Source organism: Salmo trutta, chromosome 31 (assembly GCF_901001165.1).
Source record: "Salmo trutta chromosome 31, fSalTru1.1, whole genome shotgun sequence".
NCBI lineage: Eukaryota > Metazoa > Chordata > Actinopteri > Salmoniformes > Salmonidae > Salmo > Salmo trutta.
In genome coordinates, this window is record NC_042987.1 from 29148771 (window position 1) to 29172004 (window position 23234).

At 42.7% G+C, this 23234-nt stretch overlaps 1 protein-coding gene across 4 annotated transcripts; it reads left to right on the top strand.

The window, feature by feature from the left end:
- The first annotated feature begins 13404 nt into the window (after positions 1 to 13404).
- LOC115169893 (polypyrimidine tract-binding protein 2) lies at positions 13405 to 23234 on the top strand. Of its 4 annotated transcripts, none has more exons than XM_029725977.1 (14): positions 13405 to 13505; positions 15049 to 15079; positions 15176 to 15227; positions 15375 to 15550; positions 15808 to 15951; positions 16139 to 16414; positions 16739 to 16934; positions 17329 to 17400; positions 18044 to 18159; positions 19847 to 19880; positions 20431 to 20523; positions 21076 to 21292; positions 21646 to 21738; positions 21890 to 23234. In XM_029725977.1, exons 1-14 carry the CDS (start codon positions 13498 to 13500, stop codon positions 22017 to 22019), a joined length of 1638 nt encoding a protein of 545 aa, XP_029581837.1. In that variant the 5' UTR covers positions 13405 to 13497; the 3' UTR covers positions 22020 to 23234. The 4 variants fall into 4 exon arrangements, with proteins under 4 accessions (XP_029581837.1, XP_029581838.1, XP_029581839.1 ...); XM_029725978.1 differs by having other exon boundaries at positions 21661 to 21738; XM_029725979.1 differs by lacking the exon at positions 17329 to 17400.

Below are 23234 nucleotides of genomic sequence, written 5' to 3' on the forward strand. Positions count from 1 at the left end.
ATGCGGGAGCGGACTGTGGAGTTTTATACTGAGTTGTATAGGGCAGAAGTGTGTGATCATATGTGTGCTCAGGTCTTGTTTGCAGAACTCCCTAAGCTCTCTCTGGCACAGAGGGATGAAATGGACATTCCTCTGTTGTCCCATGAACTGGCAGAGGCCGTAACCCAGATGTCCCCCGGCCTTGCATCGGGGGTCGATAGACTCCCAGTGGAGTTTTCAAAAAAATTCTGGGGAATAGTTGGACTGGACTTCCTTTGCATGTTGCGTGAATGCGTCGGGGTAGGAGAGTTGCCGATGAGCTGCCGTCTGCGGGTCTGACTCTCCTGCCTAAAAATGGGACTTGTGTGAACTTAAGAACTGGAGGCCTGTGGCATTGCTCTGTGCAAACTACAGATATTTGCCAAGGTCCTCTCTAATAGACTGAAGACCCATCTGGACTCTATAGCACACAAGGACCAAACATATTGTGTATCGGGATGCTCAATCACGGACAACTTGTTCTTAATCAGGGACATGTTGGACTTGTCGAGAGATTCTAATGTAAACTTTGGACTGGTCTCTTTAGATCAAGAGAAAGCTTTTGATAGAGTGGAGCATAAGTATCTGTTTAATGTGATGTCTGTGTCTGGGTTTGGGGAAAGGTTTTTGATCTGTGTGAAGATGTTGTATGCTGGGGCATCATGTATGGTCAAGGTGGGAGGGGGGCTCAGTAGGCCAGTCTGGGTGAGACAGGGCATTAGACAAGGATGCCCTCTATTGGGGCATCCTTGTATATACACTAGCCATTGAGACTTTTTTGGGGCCTGCGTAGACTGCAGGGAGTGTGCTGGACAGGCATGGGTGTGTTGACAGGCATAGCAATGTCAGCGTATTTAGATGACGTTTCTGTGATGGTCAGGGATGGTCAGGATATGCAGGCACTAGAGACTAGTCTGAAGGTGTAAGAGGGAGCTTCAGCAGCTAAGGTAAACTGGGGCAAGAGCAAAGCTCTGTTATGTGGGGCATGGAGGGATAGGGCCCCTCCTCAGCTTCCAGGGGGTTTGTAGTGGAGTTGTGAAGGGCTTAAAATGTTGGGGATGTACCTGGGCTCGGAGAGGTGGGTCAGGAAGAACTGGAAGGGGCTGTCACAGGCAGTGGTGTCAAAACAGGCCAGGTGGAGGTGGCTCCTGTCCCAAGTGTCATATAGAGGGAGGGTGCTGATAATTAACAACCTGGTGGAATCTTCCCTTTGGCATAAACTGGCTGTCCTGCTCGCAGACCTGCAACGCAAGCTGGTGGACTTTTTCTGGTCGGGCCATCACTGGCTGAGGGCGGCAGTGTTGTACATGACCGTCCACGAAGGAGGACAGGGCCTGGTGGAACTGAAAGAGGAGGGTGGCTGCTTTCCGTCTAAAGGTGGTGCAGAGACTGCTGTACCATACTGATGTCGGCTGGAGGGAACCAGCATGCGCGCTGCTGAGGAGAGCTGGCGGATTAGGGTTGGACTGGCAGTTGTTCCTCATGAAGCTGGAGAGGCTGAGTACAGCAGGTCTCTCAGACTTTTACTCTGCAGTGCTGAGGGCCTGGCAGCTGCTAAGGCCCACACGAGAAGGGGGGTGTGGAGCCTGGGCTGTGGGTGTGGGAGGAGCCTGTCTTCCACAACCCAGCCATCCCTTTAAGATCGGTTCAGTCGGCCACCCTGCAGAGGCAACTGATGGCAGCGGGTTAACTAAGGCTAGGTGACCTGCGACTGCTGGGAGAGGAGGGGTGGAAAACCCAGAAAGTCCTGGCACAACAAACAGGAATAACGTCTCTTAGGCTACTGGAGAGATTCCTGGAGGAGGTCCAGGAGGCACTGTCTGAGCCGGTAAGGGGGGTGTTTGAGCAGCCAACGGGGTAGGGGCCACCAATGTTTCCGCCACTGCAGGTGATGGCAGAGCCTGGGGACTGGCAAGTGGGTCTGGAGGACTTGTTAGATTTGAACACTCCGAAGCCTGGGGGAGTGTGAAGGGGTGGAAGGTAAAGCCCTCTACAACCTCTGCATTAAGTTAAGGAACATTAGGAGCCTAACAGGAGTGAAGGCAGGGGGTGGCAGGGGGAATGTGGGGCGGAGAGTATGGTGGGTTTTAGATAGAGGGGGCTCTACAAACCCCCAGCACCAAAGAGGTTAGGGGACCTCCAGTGGAGAGTTCTACATGGAGCCCTGGCCACTAACAGCTGGTTGGTACAGGTTGAACCAGAAGTCGGACAGGGGTGTCCTTTCTGTGTCATGAGTGAAACTGTGACTCACGTGTTTTCTGTGTGTGCCAGGTTAATGCCATTAATGTCTCTGTTGGAATGTCTGTGTGAGAGGTTGGGGGTGGTTTTTACTGTTGGGATGTTTATAATGGGGTACAGGTATTTAAATAACGAGAAGGCCAAATGTGTTTTGCTGAATTTTCTGTTTGCTCAGGCAAAGTTGGCTATTTGTCTAACAAGGCCGAACAGGGTCAAATGTGGGGGGATAACAGACCCTTTACTATTATTTAATGGGATGGTGTCTGTGCGCCTTAGTGTGGAATTTGAGTTCTATAAAATGATTTGAAAAATGTGGAGATGTTTCAGGAGATATGGTGTGTCGGGGGGGGGGCTGTCTGTATAGCTGAGGAAGATGTTTTGGATATACGGTTGTAGAAGTGGTGAGGTTTTGGTTATTGTGATGGTGTTATTTTGTATCGTGGGGTAGAGGGAAAGGTTGAGTATGGTACATTTACGCAGTACTTGATATTTTTGGGTGTTTTATTTTGAAGGGGGGCGGGGGTGGTGAGATTTAAATGAAATTAGAACGTTTCATTAAAGAAAGAAAAAAAGTATAAAGTCTGTCTGTCTGTCTGTCTGTCTGTCTGTCTGTCTGTCTGTCTGTCTGTCTGTCTGTCTGTCTGTCTGTCTGTCTGTCTGTCTGTCTGTCTGTCTGTCTCTCTCTGATTCTCTCTGTCTCTCTCTGCCTCTTTGTCTCTCTCTCTCTCCCTCTCTGCCTGTCTGTCTCTCTCTATGAATTCAATTCAATTTCAATTCAAGGGGCTTTATTGGCATGGGAAACATATGTTAACATTGCCAAAGCAAGTGAAGCAGATAATATACAAAAGTGAAATAAACAATAAAAATTAACAGTAAACATTACACTTATAGAAGTTCCAAAAGAATAGACATTACAAATGTCATATTATGTATATATACACAGTGTTGTAACTATGTACAAATGTACAAAAGGGAAAATAAATAAACATAAATATGGGTTGTATTTACATTGGTGTTTGTTCTTCACTGGTTGCCCTTGTCACGTTCGTCATATGAAGGAGACCAAGGCGCAGCGTGGGTATCGTTCCACATCTTTATTTCTATGTGAAACTATGCAAGACATACAATAAACTATAAACAAAACACAAACCGTGACGAAGCGGTGCAACATGCACTAACTCAAAATAATCTCCCACAAACACAAGTGGGAAAAACAACTACTTAAATATGATCCCCAACTAGAGACAACGATGACCAGCAGCCTCTAATTGGGAATCATATGAAAACCCCAACATAGAAAAAAGAAACTAGAACACAACATAGAAAAATTAAACTAGACAAAACTCCCCCAGTCACGCCCTGACCTACTCTACCATAGAAAAATACGAGCTCTCTATGGTCAGGACGTGACAGCCCTTTTCTTGTGGCAACAGGTCACAAATTTTGCTGCTGTGATGGCACACTGTGGTATTTGAATCGGGTTTGTTTTTGAATACTTTGTGTATCTGTGTAATCTGAGGGAAATATGTGTCTCTAATATGGTCATACATTTGGCAGGAGGTTAGGAAGTGCAGCTTAGTTTCCACCTCATTTTGTGGGCAGTGCGCACATATCCTGTCTTCTCTTGAGAGTCAGGTCTGCCTACGACGGCCTTTCTCAATAGCAAGGCTATGCTCACTGAGTCTGTACATGGTCAAAGCTTTCCTTAAGTTTGGGTCAGTCACAGTGGTCAGGTATTCTGCCACTGTGTACTCTCTGTTTAGGGCCAAATAGCATTCTAGTTTGCTCTTTTTTTTGTTAATTCTTTCCAATGTGTCAAGTAATTATCTTTTTGTTTTCTCATGATTTGGTTGGGTCTAATTGTGTTGCTGTCCTGGGGCTCTGTGGGGTCTGTTTGTGTTTGTGAACAGAGCCCCAGGACCAGATTGCTTAGGAGACTCCTCTTCAGGTTCATCTCTCTGTAGGAGATGGCTTTGTTAAGGAAGGTTTGGGAATGGCTTCCTTTTAAGTGGTTGTAGAATTTAACGGCTCTTTTCTGCATTTTGATAATTAGCAGGTATCGGCCAGTTTTGCTCTGCATTAATTATTTGGTGTTTTACGTTGTATGCAGAGGATATTTTTGCAGAATTCTGCATCTTTCTCTCAATTAAATTAAATTCAAAAGTCTTTATTGGCATGGGAAACACATGTTTACATTGCCAAAGCAAGTGAAATAGACAAGAAACAAAAGGAAAATAAACAATAAAAAATTAACAGGAAACAAAAGCTGTACACACACACACACACACACACACACACACACACACACACACACTCTCTCTCTCTCGCTCTCTCTCTCTCTCTCTCTCTCTCTCTGTGTCTCTCTCTCTCTCTCTCTCTGCCACTCTCTCTCTCCATAATGAGAGGGAGCAGTGCAGGGGAGTTGTCTATATGAGCTGGGGTGTGGTGTATTATTCGCATGGAGTGTCATTGTGTGTGTGTGTGCGCTTGTGTGTCTGTGTTGAAATAATGGGCCTCTTGTAGCTAAGGGCAACACTGCACAAATACAAATCATGTTTATTACTATGCAGCTTGTGCAATGTTCTGTAAAACACATTTTAAATGTATTTTCAGCAATAAAATGATGATATTATAAAGAGCAATAGCTTTACAGTATGTGACTTACTTACTTCCACAGAAGTACTGGTATAAACTGTAGTCATATGAAGTTGTTAGTGATGGGATTTCATATGATCATGGTCATAAAAGGCAATAGGAAGTATATCTAAAATGTTAATGGTATCCCACCAGCAATAGACACTTTATATTCCTCATTAGTGATTTGGTATTTTTTCTGATAGCTTACCAGAATCTAGTGGAGAAAAATACCCTTTTACCAGTCAGAAAAACACTCAAAGCAGAGTAGCAGCTCTTCCAGGGTCATGTTGGGTGAAACGTATTGCAAAATGGCAGATTTTGTGGCATATAATTAATTTGATTCCTTCTTAGCGTTCCTAGATCTGTATCTAGCAGAGATGGTTTGTTTAATGTTGTTATGGTATTCTCGTATCACTTCAATTTCAGTCAAATACACACAAACTTCTGGGAGCTGGCCACTGCTGTGTGGTGCTGAAATCTAGACAAAGGTGAACTATGAAAAGGAAGTTCCCAACTTATTTACAGAGCTACTAAGATTTTTTAAATAATTTGAATCAATTGATTCTTACTATTGCAAAAGGGTGCTTTATGGTAGTAGTACGAAGCTATAGTACATTAAAGTAAAGAAAATGAACTTTTATGCAAAAGAAGTCACAAACAGTTGCCCCACACTATTGATCCAATTATATCCATCACTACATCCATCTGTACATCCATCTTTACATCCATCTTTACATCAATCTATACATCCATCTCTATATGTCTCTTTACATCCATCACTACATCCATCTTTACATCAATCTTTACATCCATCTTTACATCAATCTCTACATCCATCTCTATATGTCTCTTTACATCAATCTTTACATCCATCACTACATCCATCACTACATCCATCTCTACATCCATCACTACATCCATCTTTACATCAATCTTTACATCCATCACTACATCCATCTCCACATCCATCTCTACATCCATCTCTATATGTCTCTTTACATCCATCACTACATCCATCTCTACATCCATCTCTACATCCATCACTACATCCATCTCTACATCCATCACTACATCCATCTCTACATCTATCTCTACAGCCATCTCTACATCTATCTCTACAGCCATCTCTATATCCATCTTTACATCCATCTCTACATCCATCTCTACATCCATCTCTACATCCGTCTCCACATCCATCTCTACAACCATCACTACATCCATTACTACATCCTTCTCTTTAACCATCTCTAAATCCATCTTTACATCATCTCTACATTCAGCTCTACACCCATCTCTACATCTATCTCTACATCCATCTCTACATCCATCTATACATCCACCTCTACATCCATCTCTACATCCATCTATACATCCATCACTACATTCATCACTACATCCATCTCTATATCCATCTTTACATCCATCTCTACATCCATCTATACATCCACCTCTACATCCATCTCTACATCCATCACTACATCCATCTCTACATCCATCTCTACATCCATCACTACATCCATCTCTACATCTATCTCTACATCCATCACTACATTCATCTCTACATCTATCTCTACATCTCTCTCTACATCCATCTTTCTCATTCATCTCTACATCCATCTCTACATCCATCTCTACATCCATCTCTACATTAATCTCTACATCAATCTCTACATCCATCTACTCTACGTATGGATCTGGCTTTGCTGCAGCAGATTGGTTTCTTAAGCAGGACGGGGAGGCATTATGGTTACACTGAGCTTGTAAGTCACTTCAGTCAATCACCCTGCCACACCAACCAGCCAAATACTCAGCCAGCCAGCCAGCCAGCCACCAGAGGCCATGTCTGCTTCTGCTCCTGCCCAGATCCAATGTTACAACCACCACCAGAAGGGCCTGGTGGCAAGATAAGGACCCAGCGAGCAGACAGACTCATCAACACTGCCTCCCAATTAACTGTAACACAACACCATGTGTTGTGGGGGGGAACCCATCACCGATCACCAAAGACCCAGTCAAAACAAATCCACCTTCTGGGCTGAGGAGAAAAAAACTCAAAGCTGATTGAGCCCCCTATAAAAACAAGAGCAGGATGTATTAGGACCACTTCAGATGGATGGAGACAAGACAGACAGGAAATTAAAGAAGAGAGGGATGGTGTTTTTGTTAACAGCACTCCTCAAGATTATTAAGAAGTTAAGGCAGAGCTATTGATTAATGAAGACAGAGATAATGTTTGGTACAAAATAATCCTGCATTACAACTGTCAGGCATCATTGACATTATAATCATCCAATATAAATCAATGTTTGCTATTTCAAACCACTAATGGTAAGTTGTGTATAGTCACAAAATAGCTAGCTCAAGGCATTGAGTGAATTTATTAGCTTAAAAACAACTGAATGTGAAATATGTACAGTATGTTTGGCAGGTTTTGCCAGGGGTAGCTAATACTGTGAAACATGGGGGAGGTTGCGAAAGTAATAACTACTAGGCAACAGTGGAACATACTGATTTAAATTGCGGGCCCACTAATCAACCATATGTTATGGATTTTACTCCATAAGCCTTAATTAACATTTGCCTAATCTGTGGGTTACCTCCCCGATGCCGGTCCACTTCCCTGGAGGACCAGAGAGGTGTTACTGTTGTTTGTTCAGTCTGTCTGGTCCTGGAGTTATCTCTCACTGGTGGTTGGTTATCATCTACAGCTATCCATCCCTTGTGTGTCCACTCCTATCAACAAACAGAGCACTCCGAGACTCATTTGAAAATTATCACTTTTGTGTACACGTGCTTGCTTTAGCCAGCCTTCTCTATCACCAAAAGGGAGAATGCTTATTTTTATAGGGCAATGGCAGAAAATGTATGCTATATTGCCCTGTAAAATATACTAGAGGTTTAGGGATCCCCCATGGGTATCATATTAAGCTTATCATTAACTCTTCCTGCTAGATTTTTGAAGCTGCATAGCAAAGTATTCTGTGGCTCTGCTTTGCAATGAGCTGTGGACGTAACGGTGTCCCTCCAGCCTTGGTGTCAAGCACTTCAGTGTGTCTGCAGCGATCTGAAAATCCCTAGATGCATGCTCCTCCCATTAACTCCACTTCCTGGATCTTTATATTCCATATTTTTCATCTCCTCCCTACAGATCTCTATATAGTACTAGAACTCTATTCAATCCGCATCGAGGAAGTTCGGCTTTACAGCATGATTGAAATTTGAAGGCAATATGTCTGCCTTAGCGGAGACTGCATTCACGGGAAACGCTGCGTATGTCGGCTCAGTCGAAAATTACCTTAGCATTTCTATTGCGGAATCTGTAACGCTACAGCGATAAAGATTGAATAGAGCCCTTAGTGCTTTCACCCATACAGTACCTCACAAGGATAAACCAGAAACCATCCATGCTTTGTGTAGCTATTCGAATCCTTCATTTAGCTACTAAATGTAGGTCTTCTCAAGGGGAGGATGGGCCGTCACTGACTATCAGTAGCAGAATTATGACAAAGGAGGCCTGGCTCTCTGCCTTGCTGATTTAGGGGCCTGGATGTATTCTGGGACTCCCTGAGGAGTGTGTGTGTGTCGCCACGGCAGCGGAGAGTTCGCCCAGGCTTTAATGGGTTTCCTCGAGCAAACATGATTGGTCACAGTGTCAAGGGCCGTGGGCACAGCTCTTGGGGGATTATGGGATGGTCACAACAGGATAACAGGCAGGCAAGGCAGCTCTCTGGGAGGAACACTGACCTGTCGTTAGAGATGTAGTGTGCGTGTCTGTGTGTCATGTCTTCTTGACTGTGCAACCCCCATTACCCCCTGTGCAAGTGCATCACAGTATCACAGGAAAGCTTGCCTATATGGGGTTAGTGTTTACACTCAGTAGAGTCGCAGATACATCTTAACAGCTCCTGTTCACAATGATCCTTTATTTCTAACTCTTTGTTTGGCCGGCTGTCTTTGTGTCCTTCGTGACCCTCCTTATTAACAAGCTGCCTTGTGTAGCAGGATCATTGTGTGTCACAGCACAGCTATACAAAACCTGTCAATGTTGCCTTGAAGGTTTCTCCCTCCTATCCTTCTCAGCACTGAATGGTGCATTTCTATAATCTATTCTATAACATAGCATGTAACCATGACAGTTATCAGATTCCACAATGTTGTGCAGTACGTATTTAGATTTTAGTTCTTTAATTAATAGGTGTCCTCAGACTAATTATCCTGCAATATTATGGTATCACCTACATTTCTGTTCTTATTCAAAGTTTCCAACACTGTCATTAATTAACTACTAACTAACAATGCTGTGCTTATACTGTAAAGTTCACTTTAACAAGGACAGAAGTGTGAGTCATTAAGACAGTATCTTTATCTCCTATTTATTGAAAGAAATGTAGGAGCTATGACCTTACAGTGTGCCATCCTCATGCCAAATCCTGGACTTGTATTTATATACTTGTTATAAACTTGGCCTTATGACTTTTTTATCATACTGCCGTGCTACAAACTTAATTCTCCCCAGAGACAGGATTCAGAACCTTGTTTCTTTGGAGAAGCCATTCACCGGATATAGAGGCAAGGGGTCAGAGGTTAATGAGGATGACTTGTATATCAGGTTCGTGCCGAGCATTGATTTGAAAACTGCTTCCGTTTTGTGTACCCCTGTGTAGATAAAAATAATTTGTTTACATGCATAAGTCGCAGATAAGGCATGACTCGTCTTTGAAAACAAGTGTCCAAATGAAAAAACATATTTCCAACCTGCTGTGCTTGATATGTGTGAGGACCTCACCGTCTTCTCTCTCTGACTTCTTGTCTTTGTAATACACAAAACAAAGTTACAGGCTATTAGTGTCAATAAAGCTGATTCATAGTTGATAGTTTGCCAATAAACTTACAGTATTAACACCATTACATGTATATAAGTTGAATAGCTTATCACATGTGCTTTCAAGAGGCCTAATGAGAATAAAATGAGAGGTGGAAATACAACAGTATATCCACTCACTACACTCCACTGGACATGATGAAATACCATCAACACAGGATAGGGTTAAATTATAAATACAAAGTCAAAAGGTCAAGCACACAATATCTCTTCATAAAATAAGTCCTAAATAGTCCTAAATAAGTCCTGTCCTATTCTAAGAATAGCCTTCATTACCTGGCCATGGCTCCAGGCTGTGGGGCCATATCTAGAAGGGATACAGCTTTTGTCAAATTGACGTCAAAAGTTGATTTTTATTTTTTATTTGAGTTAACCCTAACCCTTTCCCTAACCTTAACCTAATCTGCTATGTCTATTCTCCTAACCTGCTGTGTAAATTCTCCTTCAACAAATTTCAACAAAAGCTGTATCCCATCTAGAAAAAAAACAGGCTGTGGCAGAGAGGATCACACCACTCATACTGAACATTGCTTGCTGAACATAGACGTGTGAGTGACAATGATATAAAATATATAATTAACTAAAAAGGTTACAGTATTTGTCTTTTCAACTATTTGTCCTTGGTACCTTTTGACCAAATCTATTTAAAAATCACGTTATTTGGCTGTGCAGATTGCATAATACATATTTAAATCAAATGTATTTATAAAGCCCTTCTTACATCAGCTGATATCTCAAAGTGCTGTAGAGAAACCCAGCCTAAATCTGGTATTGGCTACAATAGCTACAATGCTACTACAATGTTGATTGGTTTAGGCTGGCAGAGAGTTGGGTTAATGGACACACTGAATGATGTCTGACATCGGAGGCAGACTTTTCAGCGACATTCCAACCGTTCTTTGAAAAGAAGGAAGAAGGCTTTCATTCCTGACACGACCTCACAATGACAAAACCACATCATGATTTTGCCCATTGACTCCTATCATCAGTCTCATCTGTGTTGGCTCACATTGCCACTGAATAAAGATCTGGGAGTGAAAAGAGGACCTTGTTTGTAAAATCCCCGATTCAATAGCTCTGGATTAGACAACAGATACAGTACAAGTCGAGAGAAGCTTTGACCAGCTCCAAGATCCATTTGCAGCCCTTGAGCACAGCTGCCATCCATCAAACACTTAGAGCCGTCAGACCTGGGGGAAAGTGAGTGGCCATAAGAACAGAACTGTGGACAAAGTGGAATAAAAAGGCCAAAGCTCTGTGGGCACATAAAACAAGAAGGTCAGTAACCTACTGTCCTTATCACACACTCTGTCCACTAAAGGAAACAGGGAGGAAATAAGAGTGGTGCCCTGACATTTTAAACAGACACTTTACTGACCATGAAGAGTCCATTTCAAAGGCCAGTTGGCTCAACAAAGCAGAAGGTGTGATACAAACTGCATTGATCTGTCCTTATGCCTTACCTGTCTGTCCAGTATGTAAACTGGCATGAATTTGAGGTGCGGGCAAAACTACCGTAAGCCACTGAGTATGGGTTGTTAATTTCTGAACACATTTGTAATGACACAAGTGCATTTGACATGAGGAGTTTTGTTTTTTGAAAATGGTAAGTTGACTGAAATTCTGATAAATTGCCTGAAATTCTGGTAAGTTGACTGAAATTCTGGTAAGTTGACTGAAATTCTGGTAGGTTGACTGAAATTCTAGTGTTTCTAGATAAGCCATTATTTTATTTGGGAAGTCTGTATTTAGTTAAACTAAGAACTGGCTTTGTTCCATTCTTTGATACTGGTATCTTCTTTCGTATCAATTTTGTCCCAAGGATATGCCCAGGGTATTATGCAGCCTCAATGCCATCATTTTATTCCTTTAGTACCTGATTGGTTCATCACTCTTATAACCAAATTCACTGCACAGCACAATAAGAAGTGGAAATGGATTTTAAATTGTTTTAATGAAAAACAACTTAAGTTCAGAAAATAGTAAGACAGATTGGAATAAACCAGTGTTATTATTTAGGCAGGAAACAGAATCAAACTTACCCAGATTGGAATTTAATAATGACCAAACCGAGAGCCTAAATCAATGCCTTAATTTGGTAATCAACTCCAGGGGTTTGTAAATTATGACTTAATGGTTAAGGGGTTAATTTTAAAACAGCTTCCATGAACAGAGGGTTTCTTTAATCGGATAGAGAAACTGCCTGGATGAACAGCTCCACATTGATTCATGTAAAAGCTATCTAATCATATACCCACATCACTAAAAGACAAACCAGTGCAGTTTCCCCAGTTCAACAGTTCTCACTGAAAATGCAATATCTCAAAGATTATAGGCTAGATGAAACACAACAGTCCCAACTTCAACATACAGAGCTATAACAAATCACTCTATATTCTTTCCTTTGTGGGGATTGAATTGGCCGTTTTCCGGTAAAATAAAAAACTGTGTCATACACTTCACTAAGTGTGTCACTTAAACATACAGTGACGTAAAGCATTAATAGGTCTGGGAATTCTCTGCAGTCAAGGTTTATTACATTAATCCACTTGACATTCTCCAGTCCCGTTCATCTTCCCTGGATAAAGGATTCATCTTCAGCAGTGCCCTCTGAGGTGAGCTGGGGAACCAATAAAACATAAAGACATTGTGGTTATGAGAGACAATAAATGAGAGAAAGCTGTAAAAGAAAGTGTGGAAACTGAGGAAATTGAATTTTGGATAAAATATTAAAATGTTCCAGGTCATGAAATGAAAATAAACCTGGTTTGGAAATTACGAGTTTCATAAGCATTTTATTTGGTTATTTTATGTAATATATTTTTTATGTTTTTAGATCCCAATATCAATATACTTTTCTTGAGTATGATCAATCTCAAGGTGCAATTTCAGTATCTTGGCAATACAACAGAAAGACATTGATTACTAAAAATACTGATAATCAATGAATTCCTATTAATCCAGTCAAATTCATTGTTGAGTGAAAACTTCTTCAACCCAGGCCTATGTCATACAACTCTCAGCCTTAAAACCTCACAAGTGACAGATTGCATGGGGGCGTAGTAGTATGTGTGTGTGTTTGTGTGAAATATAATACCCTAAAGTCCTTTCAATAGCATATTCAGAAACAAAAGGGGTTGCATGCAAGCTCTCTGTTCCCTTTGTGACTGGGCCCCATTGTAATGAGCGCACTGAAAGTTGGAACTCAATAACGGTATAATGACACACAGGCTGTGCCATAACCATTGTGGTCTAGGCCTGGGGTGGTGAGAGACCCCATGGCAAGACAATGTAAACCAAATATTTGTTGTTATTTTTGCTGTAAATTGATGAAAGATATGAAGTTGCATTAGTCAAGCATAGGTAGTGAGGTCCAGTGGCTTGTCATTGAGTTGTTTGCTGAAGCTATGGTTGACCTTATAATGACAATAAATGCAACTGCGGGAAAGCTTTGTTTAATAACAATATTTTAAAGCTAATTATTATAGTAGCAAACAATAACACGTGGCTACACTCATATTTCAAATAAGTATGTCTTTATAATTGATATTCAATGAACTGTCTGTAGATAATCGGCTTTGTTCGGCATTTTCCGTTACGCGGCGCACTTCATGAGAGCATTTGGGAAATTGCAACCATTTTGCTGTCGTGTGGTGTGTGTGTCGGAGTGGAGCAGAGATTTAACGAATAAATAAAAACGCGAAATTAGACCCCCTCCGGCAATGGAAAGGTATGTGTTCACGTTTGCTGAAGCTTGCACGTTGATCGTGTGCTTAATTATGTTCGCGAAAGATTTTAATGTAACTATCGACGTATCCATTTAATAATGTTAGAACGCTAACGTTAGCTCATTGGGCCGGCCACGTTTGAATTCGTTCTGAGATGGTGGTGGTTAGCCCGCTTGCCACCCATCTTCTTAGCATTGCATTAGCTAGCTAGTACTACCGTATAATTTCACAGCGTGCTGCACCTTGCTACGAAACTAGCTAGCTAACATAGATATCTAGTTTATTAAGATAGCCAGAGTTGAATGTGTTGATTGGTGTATCTATTTAAGAGTTGTGTTAAGCCGAAATTATGCTGCGCCAATATTTCTACAATTTCGTTAGCTACTGTTAAGCATTCAATGTTGTGTTTTGGTTAGTTGAGCGCGCACGTACTACGCTTTGGTCGGACACGTTTCCTTTGTTTCTTCGGATGAGTTTGGTAGGCACTAGTGTAGCCATCAGATAACGTTACGGTATCTAGCGACCGTTAGTAGCTAACGTTACGGTATCTAGCGACCGTTAGTAGCTAACGTTACGGTATCTAGCGACCGTTAGTAGCTAACGTTACGGTATCTAGCGACCGTTAGTAGCTAACGTTACGGTATCTAGCGACCGTTAGTAGCTAACGTTACGTTAACTAGCGACCGTTAGTAGCTAACGTTACGGTATCTAGCGGCCGTTAGTAGCTAACGTTACGGTATCTAGCGACCGTTAGTAGCTAACGTTACGTTAACTAGCGACCGTTAATAGCTAACGTTACGATAACTAGCGACCGTTAGTAGCTAACGTTACGTTAACTAGCGACCGTTAGTAACTAACGTTACGGTATCTAGCGACCGTTAGTAGCTAACGTTACGGTATCTAGCGACCGTTAGTAGCTAACGTTACGGTATCTAGCGACCGTTAGTAGCTAACGTTACGGTAACTAGCGACCGTTAGTAGCTAACGTTACGGTAACTAGCGACCGTTAGTAGCTAACGTTACGGTATCTAGCGACCGTTAGTAGCTAACGTTACGGTATCTAGCGACCGTTAGTAGCTAACGATACGGTAACTAGCGACCGTTAGTAGCTAACGTTACGGTAACTAGCGACCGTTAGTAGCTAACGTTACGTTAACTAGCGACCGTTAGTAACTAACGACCGTTAGTAGCTAACGTTACTGCTAACGAGTTGGCTGGCAAGGTCTGATACCCGAATGTACCAACGTCGCTACAATTTGCAATGAGCTTTCACGTCAAACAAAATGTGAAGATGACGAATTGTTTGCTACGCATTTTAACGAAATGAAATTGCAAGCCAACTACACTCACACTGGTAGTTCTTAACCTTGTGGGTAACGTTAGCAAGCTGGTAACGTTAAGATAGGCGTAGCTAGCAAGCTAACGTTAGCTAACTTGGTTGTTATTAATTGACACCATACATTTTTGCTTCCATTAATTCATCATACGTTGCTTGCATCGATTTGTGTGCACAGCTGACATTCATATTTCCCCTGTCTTTTTCAGCATTGTCAGTGATGTTGCAGTTGGCATGAAGGTAAGTTTGTACTTTCGCACCTGACTTTTCGGGATCATTTCATTAATTGGGAAATGATGTACCAAATACATTTATGTATACATTCATATTTTACAGAGAGGCTCAGATGATTTGAATCTCTACAGCACCAGCCCTAACTCTGTGACTGGTGAGCTCATTTCCCTCCCATTCAGTCATACAGAAAAGTAAAGCAATTCACATTCTAACATATCCACAGTCAATGGTCCTTGACACATTTTAACAGCTGAGAGGACAGCTGATGCGATATATTCATGCATGATGCTTGATTTCACAGCTAACGGCAATGACAGCAGTAAAAAACTGAGAGTGGAGGACAGGATGGAGAGTCCCCCTTCCCGCGTGCTCCACATCAGGAAGTTGCCCAGCGAGGTGTCAGAGACAGAGGTCATCGCTCTGGGCCTACCATTCGGCAAGGTCACCAACATCCTCATGCTGAAAGGAAAAAATCAGGTGAGTTAATGTGGGAAGAATTGTTTGAATTATTTTTCTGAATTAACTTATTGTAGTGGAATGATTAAGGGCAGAATATTGCCTGACCATTTGGCCTTTTCAGTTTTTCCTGGTCAAATGGCCAGGGACAACTCCTACCCTAAGCATGGTTATTTTTTAGCTAGAACCAAGCTATTTAATAATACACAGTAGTATTGAGCATAGAAGGAATTTGTCCATGTTGTCTTCCTTGAAATTGTCCTCTGTCGATGTACCAGGCGTTCCTGGAGTTGGGTACGGAGGAGGCGGCTGTTACCATGGTGAACTACTACACGGCGGTGATGCCTCAGGTCCGCAACGTCCCCGTGTTCATTCAGTTCTCTAACCACAAGGAGCTGAAGACAGACAGCACTCTCAACCAGGTGAGATTCTACCCTTCCCCAGAAAATACACTTGTGCATGACTAGTAGTGAGGTTCTAGTGTAGACACTGAGAAACAATGGTGTACGAGTGAGCCTTGGCTATTGTGACGGTACTTTTTGTTGATTTGCAGACTGTTGTCATTTTTCCCCTTTTCTCCCTCCCTCTTTTTCATACGTACTTACCAAGCGCGCACAGGCTGTCCTCCAGGCTGTGTCGGCAGTGCAGGATGGTGGCTCTCCCAACTCTGACAACAGTATGCTGGACAGTGTTCTAGCCCATGCCCCCAGCCCTGTGCTCAGGATAATCATCGACAACATGTTCTACCCGGTCACTCTGGACGTCCTCCAGCAGATCTTCTCCAAGTTTGGAACAGTCATGAAGATCATCACGTTCACCAAGAACAACCAGTTCCAGGCCCTGCTCCAGTTCAGCGAACCAGTCAACGCCCAGCAAGCCAGACTGGTGAGCAGACAGACCACTGGTGTATTATACATGTGGTCCTCTGTAAGTTAAGTTGGTAGAGCAAAGCTCTTGCAACGCCAGGATAGTGGATTCGATTCCCATGGGGCCACTTGTGCATAAAAAATGTATGCACGCCTGACTGTAAGTCGCTTTGGATAAAAGTCTGTTTAATAGCATATTAGTATATTCAATTTTTCAGTTCTGTCAATTTACCATGAAAGTTGATAACAATTGCGTTTCTCTCCAGATTATGACAATTATTCACACAAAAATAAATAAAACAAAAAGCTTACTAATAGTCATTTCTCTCATCACCTTGTTCAGTCCCTGGATGGCCAGAACATCTACAATTCCTGCTGCACACTGCGGATCGACTTCTCCAAGCTGGTCAACCTGAACGTCAAGTACAACAATGACAAGAGCCGGGACTACACCCGGCCCGAACTCCCTGCCGGTGACGGCCAGCCTGCAGTAGACCCTGCCATGGCCGCCGCCTATAACAAGGACTCCTCCCTGCTCGGTAAGACCTCTCTCCATCCATTCTCTCCCCTTTTCTGTCTTCTCTCTCTTTCCAGGCCAGTCCAGTCAGCTCTCTCTCCTCTGTATAGAAGTCAATACCACTAAGTGTTCTCTCTCAATGGCAGTCTGGGTATGGACTTATCTAATGCTTTGTAGAGATAGGAGGACAACATAAATCCCTACCAGTCCAGTAACACACTGTTAAGTGACGAACAAAAGAAGGAACGAGAACATAATGGAGAATGGGTCACTGTGTGTTATTGACAGTCTGCCATGTTCCAAGCCATATAAGAGCCTTGTCATTTGATAAAGCTTTTTTGAGTTCTTCTACATTATTACTACGCCCACCTGCCCCCTTGTCTAGTTAAGCTTTTCCCTGTACTTCCTCTCCATAGGTACCCCCTCTGGAATGGGAGCGCCCTACTCTAATGGTGGAGGGTTTCAGTCTTCTCTCTCGCAGGGCGGAGGTACCTATGCTTTCCATGATCTTTTCTTTCTTTCACTCTCTAAGTCTTACCTGCTGTGTGTCCATGTCATCCAGGAGAAAGAGGCAGAAGTAGTTGGAGTGGCACAGCAACCACTCCTGTCGGCCCAAGTGGAAAACACCCTTATAAAATCGTCTAATAGCATGTGTGACGCGTTTGAAATATCAGTTTGAGAATAACCAAGGATGTCATAATAAAATATGTGATAGGCCATGACATTGGAATAATGGAAGGGTAGCTTTAGAGTTGACTGACCTTCCCTGTGTCTTGAATAGCTTTTGACAATGAGTTCTTGCGCTATGCAGAAAAAGTCCCTTTGTGTGTGTATTATGTAAATGCATGCAAATCAAATTTGTTGGTTGCATTCGCATATTTAGCAGATGTTATTGCAGGTGTAGTGAAATGCTTGTGTTCCTAGCTCCAACAGTGCAGTAATACCTAACAATACACACATCTAAAAAGTAAAATAATGGAATTGAGACATATTAGGACGTGCAATGTCTGAGTGCACACGTCTGGTGTGTGGACATGGCATGCACACTGTAACGCATGGCTGTGTGGTGTGCTTTGCCTGTGCTTGCTCTCTGTCTACCCATTAATGTGTCTGGCCTGGCTGTTCCTCCAGGAGCCATCAATCCAATGAGTGCTGCGGCTGCAGCGGCGGCGGCTGCAGGGAGGATGGCGCTCTCCGGACACTCCGGCTGCAGCGGCGTGCTTCTGGTCAGCAACCTGAACGAAGAGGTGAGTAACGCGCCCTTTCTCTCTCTCTCTCTCTCCTCTTCACTCTCCTTCAGTATGCAGATCTCACTCAGATCTATTGCCTCTGACGGTACCTTGTACATCATTGTCCTTTGATTCTGACATGGACTTTGAGCAGACGTTTGTGATTCGCGGTATGACTGGTGTAATTTCATGATTGGAAGGGTTCAGGGAAAATGCAGTGGAAAAAGCTCCCCATCTATACAACTTGGCTATTTAGTCTAACCTTGCATTTTGTTGCACAGATAGTCAGTACCTTTATGGGATGATCTATTACACCTCATGATCAGTACACAGAAAACTGACATTTCATTTTGTAAGATGGCTACAGCAATATTCAGTGTTGCTCTGCATTATTTGACTGTTCTTCAAAGCTCTGCTGCACACAACCCATCTAGCTTGGCCTGATGGTGTTAGTACCAAGACGAGTGGATTGTTTCTCTGTCAGGCATCATTCACCACGAGGTCATCCCCAATGGTTGTACGTCCAGTCGAGATGGAATGGCGACGCATTCTCACATCGGTGCTCATTATTTCTGTGAATTTTATATTGGCCTCAGTGCTTGCATATGTTTTCTCTCTGTCTCCATATCCTAAGTCAACTGAACTGCAGTTACTTCTCAGGCTCTGTCTTAGTGAATAGAGGGTCTCTCTCTCTTCTCTCTCTGCTATGCATTCTGTGCTAATTTTAACTACTGTCTCCTGAACTCTTTCCCTCTCTCATTCATGTCAAGTGATAGTCCTTCCTAACTCTCGTTCTTTTCTTTCAAAGCTCTCTCGTTCACACCTGTCTATTCCAATGCCTTTCTCTAAGCTGTCAAGTTGGTATGGACTGTGGGGGCTACACCAACCACTCTCACCTTTTTCTCTCACCCACTCACTATCTATGCTATATCTGTCTATAAATTCTCAACAGAAGTAATATTCTATCATTTCTCTCCCCAAACACTGGGTTTGTGGACTTGAAAATGTCTTCTGTTTATGCCATAACTCTGTAAGGTGGTTTTCATGTCTTTACCTGTATGGCCCAAACTCCCCTCCTTTTGAAACTGATGGTGTAGCCCACCTGCTAAACCAATATGCTTGCATTTCATACACTAGTAAAGCTACTAAAACCTGAACTTGTGATACTCTTCTGCATGCCCTACCCACATCCCTATCATTAATTACTATTGGCTACAAACTAGGCTTTGGTGTCTATGTACTCGGCTCCCTCTTTGGTCTCAGGTGTAAACATTTGGCACTATTATTTTCTTGTATGTTTAGGATTACCCCCCACCACCACCACAGCAAACCAAATCCAGCCATTTCTGACCAAACTCCTGCATTTTCCAATGTACTGACCTGTTTTTTTATTTACGCCACATTGCTACCCCCCCTCATTAATTCTTGCCCTTCCCTCCTTCCCCTTTTGTGTCCTGTCTGCACCCTGTTACTCCTCCCCCTCCTTACCCGTCCTCTACATGTTCATGCTTTGTGCCTGAACAAAAATGTTTCTCCTTGGACCAACTTGCCCCAATTAACGGCTTTGAACCCATGCACCATGACCACCTCATCATTCTACGGGAAACCACCCTCTTATGGATGATCTGTCCATCTTGGCTCTCTACCTCCGACTCTTCTACCTCTCTACCTGTCTTACGCTGCTTGCTCTTCTCTCCTTCTAAAGATGGTTACGCCCCAAAGTCTGTTTACCCTCTTCGGTATGTTATTGTTAGCACTACCTTTTTCATATATACATTTTTTTTTTTTTACTCCATCTCCATGTAAGAAAAACAAACAACCTAGCTCTCATTTGATTTCTGATTAGTGTTTCCATAGTTGAGGAATTGTTTCATCACATTATTGTTTAATCGTTCATATTGATCTTAGTTGAGTACATATTATTTTGGCCATCAAGGCCTCCTGTCTCTTATTCTCACTCTGAGGCAATTACGTTAATGCATGGTTGATTATTTGGGATGTAGGTTTTTCTGTTAGTTTTTTTCCATTTCACAAAGCTAGTTATTTTTTTGGGGAGGGGTTTTATCTGCATATTCTCTCTTCTGTCTATCTTATTGGTCTCTTGTTCTAGGACTCCTTGATTGGTTTAAATTATATGGATGATTTCTCCATCCCCTTTTTACGACTCATTTTTAAACTGTCTCTGAAGGACTAATGTTGTCCTTCATGGTTCAATCCTCTCCCCTCTGCTCTGCCTTTGCACTCTCCTCTCTCGCTCCCTCCTGCCGTCTGCCTATCATTATAATGAAGGGGTGTACGGTGATGCTCAGCGCGTGAAGATCCTCTACAATAAGAAGGACAGTGCTCTTATCCAGATGTCGGACGGGAACCAGGCCCAGCTCGGTGAGTGGGTTCAGTCACGCCCCGCTTCTGTACCTCTTGTCTCTCTCTGAGTTTGAGTGTTCTTTCAACCCCCCCCCCAACTAGCTCCTGTTTGGATCGGTTCCGCTCAATTCCTGTGTTATCTTGCCAGGCCCCTGGCTGCCCTGCTGTTCCTTTCAACAGAATATAAAATGTTTCTGGTAAATCTACAGTTATTGCTGTGTCTTTGAGTTATACTATGGTTCATTGTTTTCCACAATCCCAAAATCATAGTTGAAAGTAATTTGAATTGAAAATGTCCTAGGACGATCCTAAAGGGAGCCTTAACATTTGTAATTAAAGGTAGATGAAAAGGATATTTTTGCATCTGAGCCTCTGTTTTGGATTTATCCCATGGTTTCGACAGTGCGGGTCCCTATCCTTTCCATTATCCAGTTTTTGAAACCTATTGACATTGTTTTTTGAATTAGAACTAAAAGAGAATTTCAAATGAATGGTAGAGAAACACCTCCACATTAAACGCATGAGAAACATGTCACTGTAACCGTGCTTCCTATTTGCCTGTCCTCTCAGCGATGAGCCACCTGAATGGCCAGAAGATGTACGGGAAGATCATCCGTGTGACGCTCTCCAAGCACCAGGCAGTGCAGCTGCCCAGGGAAGGGCTGGATGACCAGGGCCTAACCAAGGATTTCACCAACTCCCCCCTGCACCGGTTCAAGAAGCCCGGCTCCAAGAACTTTCAGAACATCTTTCCTCCTTCCGCCACGCTCCACCTCTCCAACGTACCGTGAGTTTGTCTAGAGTTTGACTGGATTCTGGCTGTACCATTTCATAAATGTATGTTGTGCTAGCTAGGGCATTAGCAGGTTCAATTAATAGAAATTCCTCAGACGAATCCAATGTAACTTTCAGAGTTCCTGAAGGCTCTGTTTTCAGACCTCTACTGTTCTCATTATATATGTTGCCTCTTATGTTGTTCGGCACATTAGCATTGTTTATTTTTGCACTAGACTATTGAGTAGTTTGCTGCTGAATTTAGGGGGTTGGTTGTAGCACTGGTAAGATGTTGCATTACGAGAAGTTTGAAGTGTGCTAGTGTATTGACATGGCTGAATGTGCTTGCGTTGTGCTCACGGTCAGTTTCGGACTCGACAGGGAGGATGTGACGGAGGAGGATCTGCGACTGCTGTTCTCTAACGCTGGTGGCATTGTGAAGGCCTTCAAGTTTTTCCAGTAAGACTGTCTTTTACTGCCCGTAACTTATTATCACATTTAGTCCCAAGCCTGAGCCTTTGAACACCACAGTTGTAATGTGCAGCGATCTTCATAATTCTACCACCTGTGTGTGACTATATGATCACATTTCCTCCCCCGTCCCAAATAGAGGCCACAAAATGGCGCTACTCCAGATGTCCACGGTGGAGGAGGCCATCCAGGCCTTAATGGACCTCCACAACTATGACATGGGCAGCAACCACCACCTGAAGGTCTCCTTCTCCAAGTCCACCATCTAGAGGAGCCACGCCACCACAACCCAACCCCTTCCTTGACTAACCTCAATTTGTGGTGCTCACCTGTTCACAGTCCCCACAGGGAATACCATCGTGACTCTCACCTCCTAGGGGGAAACTTTTCAATCAGACAATATTAATTATCAAAAGCCCCCCCACTACTAGTTGTGACGGTAGTTTGTACAATGTCGTAAAACAAGCCCCATCTAGGTCCTCTTATCCCTCTCGACCTTAGTTTGTGTGGTAGGCAAGCTCCCTTCCCATGTTCATCATGAAGAGGAATTGTATTCCTTCTTTTATTAGAATGAATCAGCAAAAATGTGCCTTACTCAGCAAAATATTATCATCGTTTTGCCTCCTTACGGTTCTACAAGTGATAGTCTAGGCACATTCTGTTTGGTTGTTTTCTTTTTGTTTCTCTCCCTGTGTACATTACTGGATGTTTGCCAGATTTTATAGCTTCGATTTTAAAACATTTTTCATAATGTAGGCGAGGGACCTGATTAACGGACTTAGATGAAGAAGCCCATCTTCAGTTGGTTGGCTTATTTTTAAACAACTCCCCGGGCAGAGCGATTTAATAAAATCTCACCCCGTGTTGAGGATTACTGTAAAGGCTGACACCATTGTACACTTCACCTGCTGAGGACATCTGCTTAGATGTTCCCTTGCTGTTTTTCAAACCTTATTTGCATATACATAATTGTTCCTTTTGGAAAATGTTTGATTTGATTGAAAATGGCAGTGAATTGTTTTGCTCGTGTGTTGATAGGTCATGGTAGTAGTGAAGACATGTTGCTGTTGCATGCGTCCAACATCCAGTTAGGCAATGTGGTCATAACGAAGTATGATTGTACATGAGGATGGACTGATTGTTGGGCTGACTGTTGGGGACCAAAGTAAATGTGCCTTTTAGACCTACTTTGATTTATGATGTTTTCATTTACAAAAACAAATGTGGGTTGTGTTTTGATTCGGGGGGGACACTAATCAAAGTCAAACAGTCCCAGAATATTTCTCCTTGATTTCAACGATATTCTGTGCGGATTTTGGTAAAGGATTTTACCTTTACACCACACCTCCAGTAAAAACTGAACACAAAATACAGTAAATTAAAAAGGTTAGGAATGTGTGGCAAAAGGTTGTATATTTTCTACATGGATTGAGTTTTTACATATAGTTTGGAAAAGGCACGATTAAAAGCTAATTTTCTACCGA